The sequence below is a fragment of the Pelobates fuscus genome, chromosome 9 (assembly GCF_036172605.1).
Source record: "Pelobates fuscus isolate aPelFus1 chromosome 9, aPelFus1.pri, whole genome shotgun sequence".
In the NCBI taxonomy this organism is placed as follows: Eukaryota; Metazoa; Chordata; class Amphibia; order Anura; family Pelobatidae; genus Pelobates; species Pelobates fuscus.
Genome location: NC_086325.1, coordinates 30008128 through 30023038, shown reverse-complemented (window position 1 = coordinate 30023038; position 14911 = coordinate 30008128). Strand labels below are relative to the sequence as shown.

The 14911-nt window shown below is 39.3% G+C and overlaps 1 protein-coding gene across 1 annotated transcript; it reads left to right on the top strand.

The window, feature by feature from the left end:
* Positions 1 to 1190: 1190 nt before the first annotated feature.
* On the top strand, positions 1191 to 14544 carry CHMP1B (charged multivesicular body protein 1B). The gene is made up of 8 exons (XM_063431810.1): positions 1191 to 1235; positions 7269 to 7366; positions 7640 to 7786; positions 10551 to 10619; positions 10718 to 10825; positions 11513 to 11556; positions 12637 to 12709; positions 13897 to 14544. The coding sequence occupies exons 1-8, from the start codon at positions 1220 to 1222 to the stop codon at positions 13939 to 13941; spliced, it is 600 nt and encodes a 199-aa protein (XP_063287880.1). The 5' UTR covers positions 1191 to 1219; the 3' UTR covers positions 13942 to 14544.
* The last annotated feature ends 367 nt before the right edge of the window (positions 14545 to 14911 follow it).

Genomic DNA, 14911 nt, shown 5'->3' with positions numbered 1-14911 from the left:
ATTGATAATAGACAGTTATTTTATCCATTGTTTGTAGTTATTACATGTATTGCTAATAGTTACTATTATCCATTGTTTGTAGTTATTACATGTATTGATAATAGACAGTTATTATTATCCACTGTTTGTAGTGATTACATGTATTGATAATAGACAGTTATAATTATCCATTCTTTGTAGTTATTACATGTATTGATAATAGACAGTTATTTTATCCATTGTTTGTAGTTATTACATGTATTGCTAATAGTTACTATTATCCATTGTTTGTAGTTATTACATGTATTGATAATAGACAGTTATTATTATCCATTCTTTGTAGTTATTACATGTAGTGATAATAGACAGTTATTATTATCCATTCTTTGTAGTTATTACATGTATTGATAATAGACAGTTATTATTATCCACTGTTTGTAGTGATTACATGTATTGATAATAGACAGTTATAATTATCCATTCTTTGTAGTTATTACATGTATTGATAATAGACAGTTATTTTATCCATTGTTTGTAGTTATTACATGTATTGCTAATAGTTACTATTATCCATTGTTTGTAGTTATTACATGTATTGATAATAGACAGTTATTATTATCCACTGTTTGTAGTGATTACATGTATTGATAATAGACAGTTATAATTATCCATTCTTTGTAGTTATTACATGTATTGATAATAGACAGTTATTTTATCCATTGTTTGTAGTTATTACATGTATTGCTAATAGTTACTATTATCCATTGTTTGTAGTTATTACATGTATTGATAATAGACAGTTATTATTATCCATTCTTTGTAGTTATTACATGTAGTGATAATAGACAGTTATTATTATCCATTCTTTGTAGTTATTACATGTAGTGATAATAGACAGTTATTATTATTATTATTATTATTGTCCATTGTCAGGAGAGGCTATAGTCATTCCCATTCACCAATCACACGCAGCGGGTCAGGTCATGTGACAATTCATGCTCCCACTCTGACCCCGCCCACTGGCATGACGCTGACTCTCCATCCCGTCACTCAGTCACTGTGGCTCCTCCCCTCGATACTCCCATGACCATCACCGCCCCCAGTCTGAAGACTCGGTGACGTCAGACAGTAACAGGAAGTGGAGTGAACCAATAAACCAGAACATCCCGGAAGAGCCCAGAAGCTGCCAGACAGACCGGGAGAGTATCGGGGAACGAGGGGCAGCCTGTCCGCTGGAATCATGTCCAACATGGAGAGTATCCTGACAGCAAGGAGCCCTGTGACTGCTCCCTGACACTGCATGTCCTGAGAGAGGTGGAGGGTCACTGTGTGTGTGTGTATGGGGGGGCTCGGAGTGTAAATAGGGGGGAGGGTCACTGTGTGTGTGTATGGGGGGGCTCAGAGTGTACATAGGGGGGAGGGTCATTGTGTGTGTGTATGGGGGGGCTCACAGTGTACATAGGGAGGAGGGTCACTGTGTGTGTGTATGGGGGGGCTCAGAGTGTACATAGGGAGGAGGGTCACTGTGTGTGTGTATGGGGGGGCTCGGAGTGTAAATAGGGGGGAGGGTCACTGTGTGTGTGTATGAGGGGGCTCGGAGTGTACATAGGGAGGAGGGTCACTGTGTGTATGGGGGGCTCAGAGTGTACATAGGGAGGAGGGTCACTGTGTGTGTATGGGGGGGCTCAGAGTGTACATAGGGAGGAGGGTCACTGTGTGTGTATGGGGGGGCTCAGAGTGTACATAGGGAGGAGGGTCACTGTGTGTGTGTATGGGGGGCTCAGAGTGTACATAGGGAGGAGGGTCACTGTGTGTGTGTATGGGGGGCTCAGAGTGTACATAGGGAGGAGGGTCACTGTGTGTATGGGGGGTGGGGGGGGCTCAGAGTGTACATAGGAAGGAGGGTCACTGTGTGTGTATGGGGGGCTCAGAGTGTACATAGGAACGAGGGTCACTGTGTATGGGGAGGGGCTCAGAGTGTACATAGGGAGGAGGGTCACTGTGTCTGTGTATGGGGGGGGGCTCAGAGTGTACATAGGGAGGAGGGTCACTGTGTGTCTGTGTATGGGGGGGCTCGGAGTGTGAGTAAGCGGAGAGCTGTGTTACTCTATGTATGGGGGGCTCGCAGTGTGGTTAGAGGAGGGGGGCTGTGTTAGTGTATTGGGAACTAGGAGTGTGGGTAAGGGAGAGCAGTGTTACTCTCTCCCTTACTATTGGGGGCTGGGTGTGTAACTAAGGGGGGAGCAGTGTTACTCTGTTTATTGGGGTCTGGGAAGGTGGGTAAGGGGGAGCAGTGTTACTCTTTTTGGGGGCTTGGTGTGTGGGTACGTTTGTGGGAGCAGTGCTGGGTGTGGGTAAGTTGGGGGGAGTCATGTTGAGGTATAGGAGTGGGGGAGCAGTGCTACATTATGTATTGAGGGGTACATTTTGGTCAGAGTTTGGCAGTGTTACTTCATCTATTGGGGGAATGGGTCTTAGTAAGGGGAACGTTGTTATATCTTGTCTTAAGGGGTGTGGGTGATGGAAAGAAGAGAAGAGTGTTACTCCTTGTTTTGAGGTATGTAAGTACTGAAGAGGGGGCTGTAGCTAAATGTACTGTGGGGTGTTGCTTAGGAAGAGCGGCTCTGATGTTAAAAGAACACCCTGGGCACAGTAGAAATGTAATCTTAATAAATTTGCTACTGTGGCAGGAGTTACCTTAATGAGACACTATAGTCACCAGAACCACTACAGCTTAATGTAGTGGTCCTGGTGTGTGTTGTATGTCCCTGCAAGTATTTCTCTGAAAAGGCAATATTTACATTGGTTCCTAGTAGCACCTCTAGTGAGAGTTACTCAGACAGCCACTAGAGGTGCTTCCTAGTCCAGATGTTCAGTGTGCAGGACCTAAGTTCAGCGTCTCCATGATCTGCCTGGAGCTGCTGAACATTCCCCATCGAAAATTGTGTTTAGCTGCGTATGTGCAATAACTTCCCAATGCTTTCCTATGGGAAAGCTTTGGATTTGCGGAGATCGTGTTTGATGATCTCAGCCATGGGCGCAGGGCCGGCCGCTGTGAGACTAGCACTGTGTGGGGAAAAATGGTGAGTTTAAAACGTTTTTTTTTTTTTTTTTTTTTCTTCACTGCACATAGTGTGTGGGCTGGCCACCTAAATAGTTAGTCTAACACTATAGTGTCAGGAATATATGTTTGTGTGTCTGACACTTTAATATTTCTTTTAAGGCATTAAACCATTAATGAATGGTTTAAAGGACCACTCTAGGCACCCAGACCACTTCAGCTTAATGAAGGGGTCTGGGTGCCAGGTCCCTCTAGGATTAACCCTTTTTTTTTTTTTTTTATAAACATAGCAGTTTCAGAGAAACTGCTATGTTTATAATAGGGTTAATCCAGCCTCTAAATCCTCTAGTGGCTGTCTCACTGACAGCCGCTAGAGGCGCTTGCGTGATTCTCACTGTGTAAATCACAGTGAGAGCACGCACGCGTCCATAGGAAAGCATTGTAAATGCTTTCCTATGAGAGCGGCTGAATGCGCGCACAGCTCTTGCCGCGCATGCGCATTCAAACGAAAGGGAGAATCGGAGGCGGAGAGGAGGAGGAGAGCTCCCCGCCCGGCGCTGGAATAAAGGTAAGTTTTAACCCTTTACTCTCCCCAGAGCCCTGAGGGTGGGGGCACCCCCAGGGCACTATAGTGCCAGGAAAACAAGTATGTTTTCCTGGCACTATAGTGGTCCTTTAATCTCAAAGTGCTTGTTCACTTTGCCCCTCTCCTTCCAGCGATGGTCCAAGACGTCACTGTAGAAGCCTTAGACTGGGCACCACTTATAAGCTTAGAGCATAACTGAGGAAGATGCGTACATTTATCACACAGTTTTGTGAATGGGGAGCTAGTAATAGGCTGAGAAAGGCAGTGGAGCCAAGGCTGAAGCAAAGGAGCAGAACGGACGGGCGCCATCTTGACAACTTTTGAGGTTAAACCATTCATAAATTGTTTAATCCCATAAAGAAACACTATTGCATTAGGCATACAAATTTTTACTTTATTTCTGCGGAAGCACCTCTGGCTGGCAGATTGATAACCACTAGAGGCATTTTAAAGGTAGGGTTAAAACTAGAGAGAGGTGGCAAACATGCCACCATATGGAAGCATTCGAAGGCTGGTACTCACGCGTGGCATACTGCGCGAATCAGTATTTCCTGATAGAAATGCATTTGATTGATACATATCTACGTTCTGTGCCTTTATGCAGTGCATGAAGACGCCAAACGACAGTGCTGCAAATATTGCAAGAAAGCAACAGGTTGTTTTAATAGTAACGATTAGAGTGACTGTCATTATAGGTTTTATTGGTGACAAATGTAAACTCTGCATTTTCTTTGCAGGGACAGTCTCTTTACACCAAAACCAAAACATTAAGCTGTTGTGGTTCTGGTACTTATGCTTAGTGTCCCTATTGTATATACAGTTTTGATCTTTCTGTATGACAGGATTATAAAGAAGTGAATGAATGCTACTTACAACTCCATTTCTTAGCAGTTCTCCTAGGCCTTTTTTGAAATATTTTACCCCTTTTAGATTTCACAAAGAATGTTTGTAATTTTACCGCATGACTAGAGCAGTTTTGGGTACAGATTTGTTCAACTATTTCTGATAATATTTAATTGTGTTAATTTTCTCCTTTTTTATACATGCTAAAATAATTTAAATCCATGAGATGTCAATCACTTTCACTCTGTTTCCAAATTTTTGTGTGTATGTATGTACACTTTATTTATTTATTTTTTATTTGTGAAGGTTAAATGTTTTCACTCCAGGAGATGTAGTTTAACTATACTCGTCTCATTGGAGCAATTGTGTTCATTCACAATAAGTTCCTGTTTGGATACAGAGCAACTGACTTCAAAACAAGTAAAACTTTATTGCTAGTTTTTAGGTAAAAAAAATAATCATAGCAATGGCAGAGAATGTTGGCAAAGAATCTGCTCACCTAGGCACTTGATAGGTAATGAGTGTTTTTTTTATTATTAATGCAATCTGTGCCACGTTGATATGTATTGCTATAAACAAGCCTTCATACAATTAGTGTTGAACAACGACTGAAGCTGGGATTTTGAATGGTACCATAACTGTAGTAGAACTGAAACTTTTAAAACAACATATTGCATATCTTCATGTTGGCAAATCATTTGTGGGGTGTAATTCAACAGTTGCTTTAATTTGGTTTATTTACATCTCTGGACTCAGAAATGAGTTGCATTTGCTGTCCAGTGTCATATTATGTGATTATAATGTGAGCTGGCATGCTACCTATAAAGGCTGTCCTATCCTTTTTTTTTTTGGGGGGGGGGGGGGGAGGGGGAGGGGGAGTGGGGGTTTCTAGTAAGACCTAGATCTCTCTCAATATTACAGGGTTATTTTCAGGCTAAAGACAGCAACACTACTACATTAAACTATAGTGGTTTTGGTGACTACAGTGTTCCTTTAACCCCTTAAGGACCAAACTTCTGGAATAAAAGGGAATAATGACATGTCAGACATGTCATGTGTCAAGGGGTTAAGTCACTAGAAAGTTGATCTGTTCTTGTGTTTTCCATATATTGTGCGGAATGGTATATTTATAGGCTGCGTGTAAGAGTTATGTATTGTCTTTCACGGTCAGAATATTAGAATTTATGTCACTATAGGTCACATTTATCAGGATACAACAGAAGCGCAATCTTTAGAACCAATGTATTGCTTTTGATGGCTACAAATGTAACACTTTGCTCTAGAATTCCCAGTTATGTTAAAGGGGTTATTAAAGCTGTTCCTATGCGATCAGTTATTTTTCGGTTTGTTTTTTTTCCACTCTACCGAGTAAAGGCAAATATCTGGCTATTGACTGCCCTCTGTTCAGAATAATGAGATCTGGAGAAGGAATTCCAGAGTGTGATGTTGCGATAAAAAAACGAAATCAAACTTGTAGTTTTTCTTGTGTCTATACTGGAATTCCAGTATAGGAATTCCAGAGTGTGATGGTGCGGTAAAAAACGAAATCAAATTTGTATTTTTTCTTGTGTCTATACTGGGAACCTTAGACCCAAACTTTGAGTTTATTTCATCATTATGTCGTTGTAAATACAGAATCTGTGAAAGTGCTTGATTCTTTTGCTGCACCCTTTCCTTATCCAGATCATGTGATGCATAACTCAGCAAGCATGTGATGATGACTTTACAGCAATACCTGCAAGGGAGGGATTGAGTTCAGAAACTGGCTGGTCAGGTTTACCATGTACTATTAAAAGCAGAATAGTGATGTCATGCTGTTCTTGGCAGCACCAACGTCAAATTAAATGTGACGCTGGACAGCACGGAACACATTGATTATAGCTTGCCTATTAATAGTTCTGGTATACATGAAAAGCACAGAGTGAGGTCTTGTTGACGTACCAGTTTAGTTGTGTGGAAAAGATCACGTGTGAGTGGCTTTAGACAGTATACTCTGTTAACTTCTTCCTGGCCACAGGCCTGTTAACAATGTGAAGCTGTATTTGGTCCAGCCACAGAAACATCAATTCGGTTACATTTTGTACGAATAACTGATTAAGGGACCATAAGTTCTTTCTTGCTCTAATGAATTCGGGATGATGACTAATGAAAAAAGCAATATGATTTTTTCAATTTAGCCACTTTGTTGGGCATCTTATTTCAGGGCTTCTGTGTTTGTGGCCTTGGTTCGACACGTGTATTTAATTTTGCAGTGCCCTTACAATGCTATCTGTTCTTAGCGGACGGAGGCCAGAAGGGGGAAGCATCAGACAGCACTATGGCGCTCAATGTTACTGGGAACATTATTATCTCTGACACTAGCTGGTATCCCAGTGTTGTAATTTGCAAATGTAGCTCAGGATTTTTTTTTCTGTTTTTGTATTTTATTTGTAAAAGTGTTTTTAATAGGGCCAGTCTATGGAAATTGAATAGCCTGTAGTTAGCTGTGGAAGAACCGTATGCCTCATTGAACTCAGAGTTTATCCTAATATAAAAGAGAACCTATGTTGCTTGCTGAGCATAATGGGATTTGTACTCGTACAACAACTGACAAGCTGCACATTGACTACCCCTAATAAAGATTACGTAGATAAATGGACAGATAAATATCAACAAACCTAAACTTGCAGCCATTGCTCATTGTGTGAAACCCTTTAAGTGAGGAGGGCTGCTTTTCAATCTAAACCATTAATTATTTTCATATCTACCTCCCTTTTCCAACATGAGTTTGTTTACTCTTCCTTAAATAACCATTATCAGAGCACCTATTCAACTTGAAATTTGCTGCTAAAGAACTGAATCGAAATGCCAAAAAGTGCGAGAAAGAGGAAAAAACAGAGAAGGCAAAAATAAAAAAGGTAAGGAGAACCACTTCTAAAACAATATCAATTCTAACTGACTGGAATATTGGGGGTGGCTGTATTGGCCTGGTCTTGTGAGATATATATATATATATATATATATATATATATATATATATATATATATATATATATATATATATATATATATATATATATATATATATATATATTGTTTTTAAGATAAACCTCTTATACCATGAAACCCTGTTAATAGACTGAATTCCTGATATTACCTGGCTGATTTTACTTATTTCTTGTTTATTGTAGGCAATTCAAAAGGGTAACACCGAGATAGCCAGAATACACGCAGAGAATGCCATAAGGCAGAAGAATCAAGGCATTAATTTCTTGAGAATGAGTGCCAGAGTGGATGCCGTTGCAGCAAGAGTTCAGACTGCTGTGACCATGGGCAATGTAAGCATCCCTAAGCTGCGATATCCAGAACTTGCTCCTATCACACATTTTCTTCCTGGATTGAAATATTTGGTTTAGAATTGAAATGTGTTCTGGGTCTAGAGTGAATTACTGAGATGTCTGTGCTGATGTGAGAGTGTCCTCTAGTGTTGGTAAGGAACTTGAGGACCAAAGAGTATAAACAGCACCCTAGGACTGGAACAGTAAGAACACATGAAGCTGTCACTGTCCAACATTACCTTATAGTTTAAACTGAATGCTTGGAGGCTTATTGCTCACAATCATAACACCTGTATCTAGAAATCTATAAAGCTGATCACTTTATACAAAGCAGCAGGGCTTTACTAAGCTGGTACTTGTCGCCAATTGACAGGCAAATTAAAAGATTATCTCGAAAGAGCCGACTGGCTGCTTTGATCTAAAATGGTCCATGTCCGTTCTTCACATTTCCTGACTTTAATGGGTCACTCTAAGCACTGAAACCACTTCAGCATGCATTCCATTTTAAATAATGATTTTTGATTTGGAAAATGTAGCTTCACCCAAGAGAGGGAGCTGCGCTTTTAATCATAGGGTTAGCAGTTGCTGCACATTGCCCATTCATTAAACATTATCTATAACCCATTCACATAATAAGGTATATATTGACTATATAGTTTCCCTTTGATGAATATTACCATTGTGATACCCTGAACATTGGTTTATCCTAGAACTGTTTTAAAATGTTTTGGTGATTGAATCACTTTAAAGTTATCATTCAGGGAATGCGACAATTATTGGATTAAAAAAAAAAAGAAAAGAAAAAGATTGTCCATGGGGAAATTGCTGAATATCCAGCTCACACAAATTCAGTGTTTGGTTTTCTTGTCCCAGCCCAGTCTTACCTGCATAAGATTTAAATAATTAAGTGGTAAATCCATAATCTAGCACTACCTTCTTTGTACATCTTGTACTGAATATGAAAGGTTTTTGCTTGTTTTTTTTCTTCTTAAGGAAGGTGCTAAAATATAAAAAAAATCTATAGGCCTATCAAGATCAGAGACTTCCTTACTTTGACACATGCACAACTTGCAAAATGTCAAGTCACTTTTGGAAGTGATCACTCGGTTGATTTTTACATTGAATTGGGGAGGAGACGACAACAGAAATTGCATTTATTGTTTTCATTCTTCCCCCCTCCCCCTCCCCCCCCATCCCATATATCATGCTTTTTTTTCCTGTACAAACACCCACAATGAGTGAATAAGTGCATGTGATCGAATGCCTCGGTTCATCTCAATGACTGGTTAAGTAGATCTTGTCATTGCCAAGGTGCTATCATTCAAACCTGCTATTACTATAAATTTAGACTATATATTTAATGTTTTAATTCCCTGTGAAGACCAAGACATTTGAATGAACACCTATACAGATGTAGAAAACCATATGTGACGGACTGCCTGGCACCCCGACCGGGTACCTCCGTCAATCGCTGCTTCCTAGTACTTGCAAGCACCATACGCACTGTACTGGAACAGTGAACTTAGTGGATCATGCTACCACCACAAAGATCACTCAGTGGAGGGCTAAAAATGAATATCTTACCCTTATTGAGAGAGCATATATTCCACTTAAAGGGGTAAACAGATGGGGATAAGATATTCATTTATAGCGCTCCACTGAGTGATCTTTGTGGTGGTAGCATGATCCACTAAGTTCACTTTTCCTGTTCACATATTTGTTTGTGTGGGATACCTGCACGTGTGTTTTAGCTGCTTTTTTACATTTGTATTATCACTAAGCGCCTATTTGCACAGAGCACTTTCTTTTTGTACTGTACTGGAACACTATAACCACCATAGACTCCCACAGACCGCCGCAGCTTGGTTGGGGGATCTTGCTGTCCTCCACCCACCCTAGACCCAAGACCAGGATCCAACTTCCAGTGGGTAAGACCTCTCCTAGTCCAGAGAGCGTAGCAGGAACAGCTCTTATAAGAGCTAGTGATTATACTCAGGGGAGTATTGTGATATAGCAATCCGCAAAGTGTATGTATTTCTCCAAGACCCCAAACATGAGCCAAAACTTCATGAAGGGGTAAACGAATCTCTCTTTAATGGGAGCCACACTGGCCTTTTATGCAAGTCCCCAAGCAAGTTGTACGCCCACATGGACCTTGTTGGGGAAAGGGACACAAACTTACAAACCAATAATAATACATTTAAAATGTAAGGCACTCCCACACATGGCACGCAATCCCTCGTCTCTGCTTGGGAGATAATTGGATCAGTAACTGTATGAATTCTAATCCAATTATCTCCAAGCACAGAAAAAAAACATATATTTTTTTTTTTTTTTTTAAATACCCCAAAAGTACTCTAAAAATACAAAAAAAAACACTCACTATTACATCCTCTGATAGACCTGAACTGGTTGAACAACATATCCTAAAATCACACAGATCAGTTCAGGGATTTCCTGGAAGTCTTATTTTTGACCGACCATGCACATGGTCCCATGCCCAAAACAGTTCCAGAGAATTAGTGCTAACGGTCGGTCTCTCTGCCTGGAGATCGAAAGTACATACTTCACATGAACAGAGCCTTTTAAAGTATTTTAGCCAAGTCTATTGCAGGGGCCATAGTCACAGGGTAAGAGGCTGGCCAGCAGGCTCCTCCAAGAACCAGTGATGAGGTTCAGAACGTCACACCATGAACAAACTTGGTTATGAAAGATTAACATTCTTAAAAAACAAACCTCTTCCATTTGTTTCATGGTCTTTTAGGTGACAAAATCTATGGCTGGAGTAGTAAAATCAATGGATGCCACGTTGAAGAGTATGAACCTGGAGAAGGTGACACATTTTTTGCACTATCTATAATTTGTATTGTGTATAACAATTGAATTCTTTTTAGTCATCTTTTATTTTTTATTTTTTATTTTTTTTTTAAGATTTCTGCTTTGATGGACAAATTTGAAAACCAGTTTGAAACCCTAGATGTTCAGACTCAACAGATGGAAGATTCAATGAGTAACACTACTACATTGACCACCCCACAGGTAAGAAAATATTTGAATGTATGTGTGTGTTAGCCATGTGTACCTTGGTTTTAAATGCATAAATACATTTAGTTCTTAATTGTCAAAAACTTGTCCAAGAAGGTGATATTCTCTATAGGGCACTGGCTTTGCACCTAGTCTTTGTAGTCCTTTTGATACAGTCATACTGACTTCATGGCTAACACGCTATCATCAGACTAGAGTGATTTCCATTAACCCGTTCCATGACACACTCGGTAGGAGAATAATCACAGCCAGCAAATACAGTTTGTGTTGTAGATGCTGCGACAGAGCAGGAGAACTGCCTATAAGAGGTGCTTTCTTCTTATTCTTTTTTTCTTTTGCGCCAACAAATTCCGTAGCGCTGTACAATGGGTGGACTAACAGACGTATTTGTAACCAGACAAGTTTGGCGCACAGGAACAGAGGGATTGAGGGCCCTGCTCAATGATCTTGCGTGCTAGAGGGAGTGGGGTATAGTGACACAAAGATACGGGTAGGGTAGAAAAGTAGGATGCTTATAGATTCATTCTTTTTGTTTTTAATAAGTAGAATATCTTGTGCTGACATGAGCTGCAACTGTATCCTTTCTCATAGAAGGTCCAGACAGTCCATACAGCCACCGCCAGTAGACCTGCTGTATGTCAAGACATCACATTTATTGTTTGCTATCTTGTTTTATTGCAGAATCAAGTGGATACTTTGTTACATGAAATGGCAGATGAAGCTGGGTAAGTGATTTTTTATTATTATTAATATAACAGCCATTAGGTGTGTGTATGTAGTTATGTGCTGCAAGATACAGACATTTTGTGTGGTCTGGCAGAGAGGTGTTTAGAGGGTGTGCCACATGTTTGGTTTTAAACATTGGAGCAGTTTTAACTAATAAAAATAAAATATAAAAACTGATCTTTAAAAATTCTAGTTAAATGTTTCTTGTTGAGTTGCAAAAAGTTATGTTTACTGTATTAAATCACTCAATGTTAAAATTAATAAACTGTAGGTTTTTTTTTTTGTTTTTAAATCTTAATCCATCAAATGTAACTGTAATCCAGAACTGGAAACAGTCTCTTTGCTGCAGCCCAGTTCACCTAGCTTGTGATCACCTACATTGGTGAGCTCTGATTTAACTAGATTTAACTAGATGCTTCTCACAGAGAACATCGACCTACAGCACATGCCTGGCAATTGCTGCATTCCACCTATCAAATGCTTTTAGTAGAGAAGCATTGAACCCATTTGGCATCATCATACTGTGTGTTAGCAATGAGTGGCTGTGATTGGCTTAGTGTCAGCCCACTGCATTTAGGCTACCACAGTACCATTGCAGGTATGAATCAGCGTGGCTACAAGGAAGTGTGTAATGTCTGCCTTAGGCATGGGTAGCCATGGCTCCTTAACCAGTGTTCAACTGGTTTGAAAATGGTTTAACATAGGGGACGCCAAGCACTATAACCAATTCAATTAGATGTCCATTTAAATATGCGTTTTTAAGAATGGTCAGTTTTTTTAAAATTAATTTAGCAGTTTAAGTTTGACCTAACTTCAGCAGTGGGTAAACTTAAACTATCTGTTTGAAATAGCCCCATGGTATCCCCAATAGTGCGTCAGTGGCGTCCTGGTTGTTGTTTTTTATGTTTGTTTTTGTTTTTTTCCAATTACCATATTGGTCTCAGATCTAGACGTGTGGGATTTGCTCTAGATTAGGCCAGAGGGTTTCAAAATGTATGTGTAGCTTTGACTATTATTTTATTGATGTTCTGCAACGATTTTCTTGCTAAACAAAACTGTTGTTGTTGTTGTTGTTGTAGCTTGGATCTAAATATGGAACTGCCTCAGGGTCAGACGGGATCTGTTGGTACCAGTGTAGCATCCGCAGAACAGGTAACGAACTATTGTTTGTAAATTATGTTTACTTTGTGTTTCTACTTTCTTTCATCTTTTTCAGAATGCTTTCAAGCTCTCTTTATTATTCTTACTAAATCCTGCTGCACTGGTGAAAAGTGAAACACCTGCATAATATAAATATATATATATATATATATATGTGTGTGTGTGTGTGTGTGTGTGTGTGTGTGTGTGTGTGTGTGTGTGTGTATGTATGTTTTGTGAAGTGCTTTTCAGTATTGAACATTTACACAGTGTAACCATTTGGAATGCAGACAGGTAAAGGATTGGGGAGCACTTAGACTTATGGATCAGTAATCACTTGCATTAGGAAGACTTTACAAAGTTAGGTTACATTTTATGATTTGATGAAAAACATTCTACCTTGTTACACACCTTAGAAATGAGCGTATATGGGGGAGGGGTGGGGTGATACTTTTAAAATAGTTGAAGGATGACTACAGGGTCAGGAACACAAACATGTATTCCTGACCCTAGAGTGTTAAAACCACCATCTGGGCCCCTGATACCTCCATAAATGTAGTAAAAAATCTTACTGTAATCAAGCCTGAAGCTGTTACGTGCTGTTAGACTCAGAAAAACAAGCAGTCTGCTGACATCATCAGAAGTGGTGGCCTGATCCAATCAAAATGCTTCCCCATAGGATTGGCTGAGACTGACAAAGAGGCAGATCAGGGGCAGAGCCAGCATGATTCAAACACAGCCCTGGCCAAACAGCATCTCCTCATAGAGATGAATTGAATCAATGAAAGTTCAGTGTCTGCACTGTTTTGTAATCTTATTTTTTCCCACAGTTCTGTTTTTGTTGTTTTTAGATTTACTATTATTATATATTTGCGTCTTTGACATAGCTGCATTCTGTCGAGGCGCAATTTAAGTGGTTAGATCAATGTTTATCTGAAATGAGATATAAATAAGAAATACAAAGTCTCTCAACAGATTTACCAAGTTATACCTCTTTGAAGTCAGTGATGGAATAATTTGAATACAGGGCAGCTTTGCATAACTATTTCAATGTTAATGATTAATGACGATGCACATAACCCAGTTTAATTAGGGTTAGCTTAGGGTTGTGGATATATCTGCTTGCTAGTTGAGAAAATGCATACACCAAAATAGTTTATCTGGATAAATAAATTTTAACCATCTTTTCCATTTTGCAGGACGAACTATCTCAAAGACTTGCACGCCTACGTGATCAAGTGTAGCGAGCAAAATGTTGTCTTCTTAAGTGCGTTTCCCCTGTATATACGTGGTACATACCTGGATGTTTGTGTATTTTTTTTGTTTCCTGTCTGTGTCTTCAGATCAATAACAAAACAACTAGATGCTTATGTACTGGCTGCCTCTTGATTCTTAAATATGTCTGAAACACTACGGAAACCTAAAAGCAAATTGCCTTTGTGATGCAGAAATTGGAACACAATACTTTGCTTTAAATCTCCCACTCAACAAGAACAAAGCGTGAATCTACAGTTACCTATTCTTATCTGTTCAAAGTTCCAAACTGCTAGAACATAAACATGCTTAATTTCCAAATACATCAACCATTTTCCTTAACACATATTTATAAAACAGTCTAGATTTTCACTGTAATTATTTTATCAGAAATAAAGATTTTTGCCCTGGTTTAAAAATCTATGCAACAGTTTTGGACTGCTCTTGAATGCCCATGGTGATATTTTAATATGTGCGTTAAGAATAAAGTGGGATAGTGTGAGAGCTGTTTTTTTTTTATGTGATGTATGTCTTCTGAATAGTTGCATACCATGTTTACAGCTTAACAGAATAAATGGAAAATGTTTCAGAGGCGATTTTTACTTTCCTTTTTTTTTTTTCCTTTTTCCTTCAACTTTATTTGAAAACAAATGCAAGTGTTCTATTGGCTGTTGACTATATCTCTAATGGAACTTTGAACTAAGTAAATTCCTAAGAGTTTGATCATGAATGTTAAAGATGGAGGGAGAGGGATTAGGAATTTGCATCCATTATCAGGATTTATTTGAAATTGACTGATCATGGTCCCTAGTGTCCGGACACCCTTTTTCTCAAACTCATAACCTGGAAACCCAACAAGACTCACACTTGGTGTCAAAATGCTGCCTGGCGAATCATGGTGACTATGAAATCGTGTGCTTCAAATTGCATTGTTTAAAATATTTCTCCACATTAGTGAAC

Bases quoted from the DNA above. Each gene is read 5' to 3' on its own strand.
- CHMP1B (XM_063431810.1), top strand. The intron at 7,367-7,639 runs GTAAGGAGAACC...TGTTTATTGTAG, and splicing joins AGAAGGCAAAAATAAAAAAG to GCAATTCAAAAGGGTAACAC. The intron at 12,710-13,896 runs GTAACGAACTAT...TCCATTTTGCAG, and splicing joins GTGTAGCATCCGCAGAACAG to GACGAACTATCTCAAAGACT.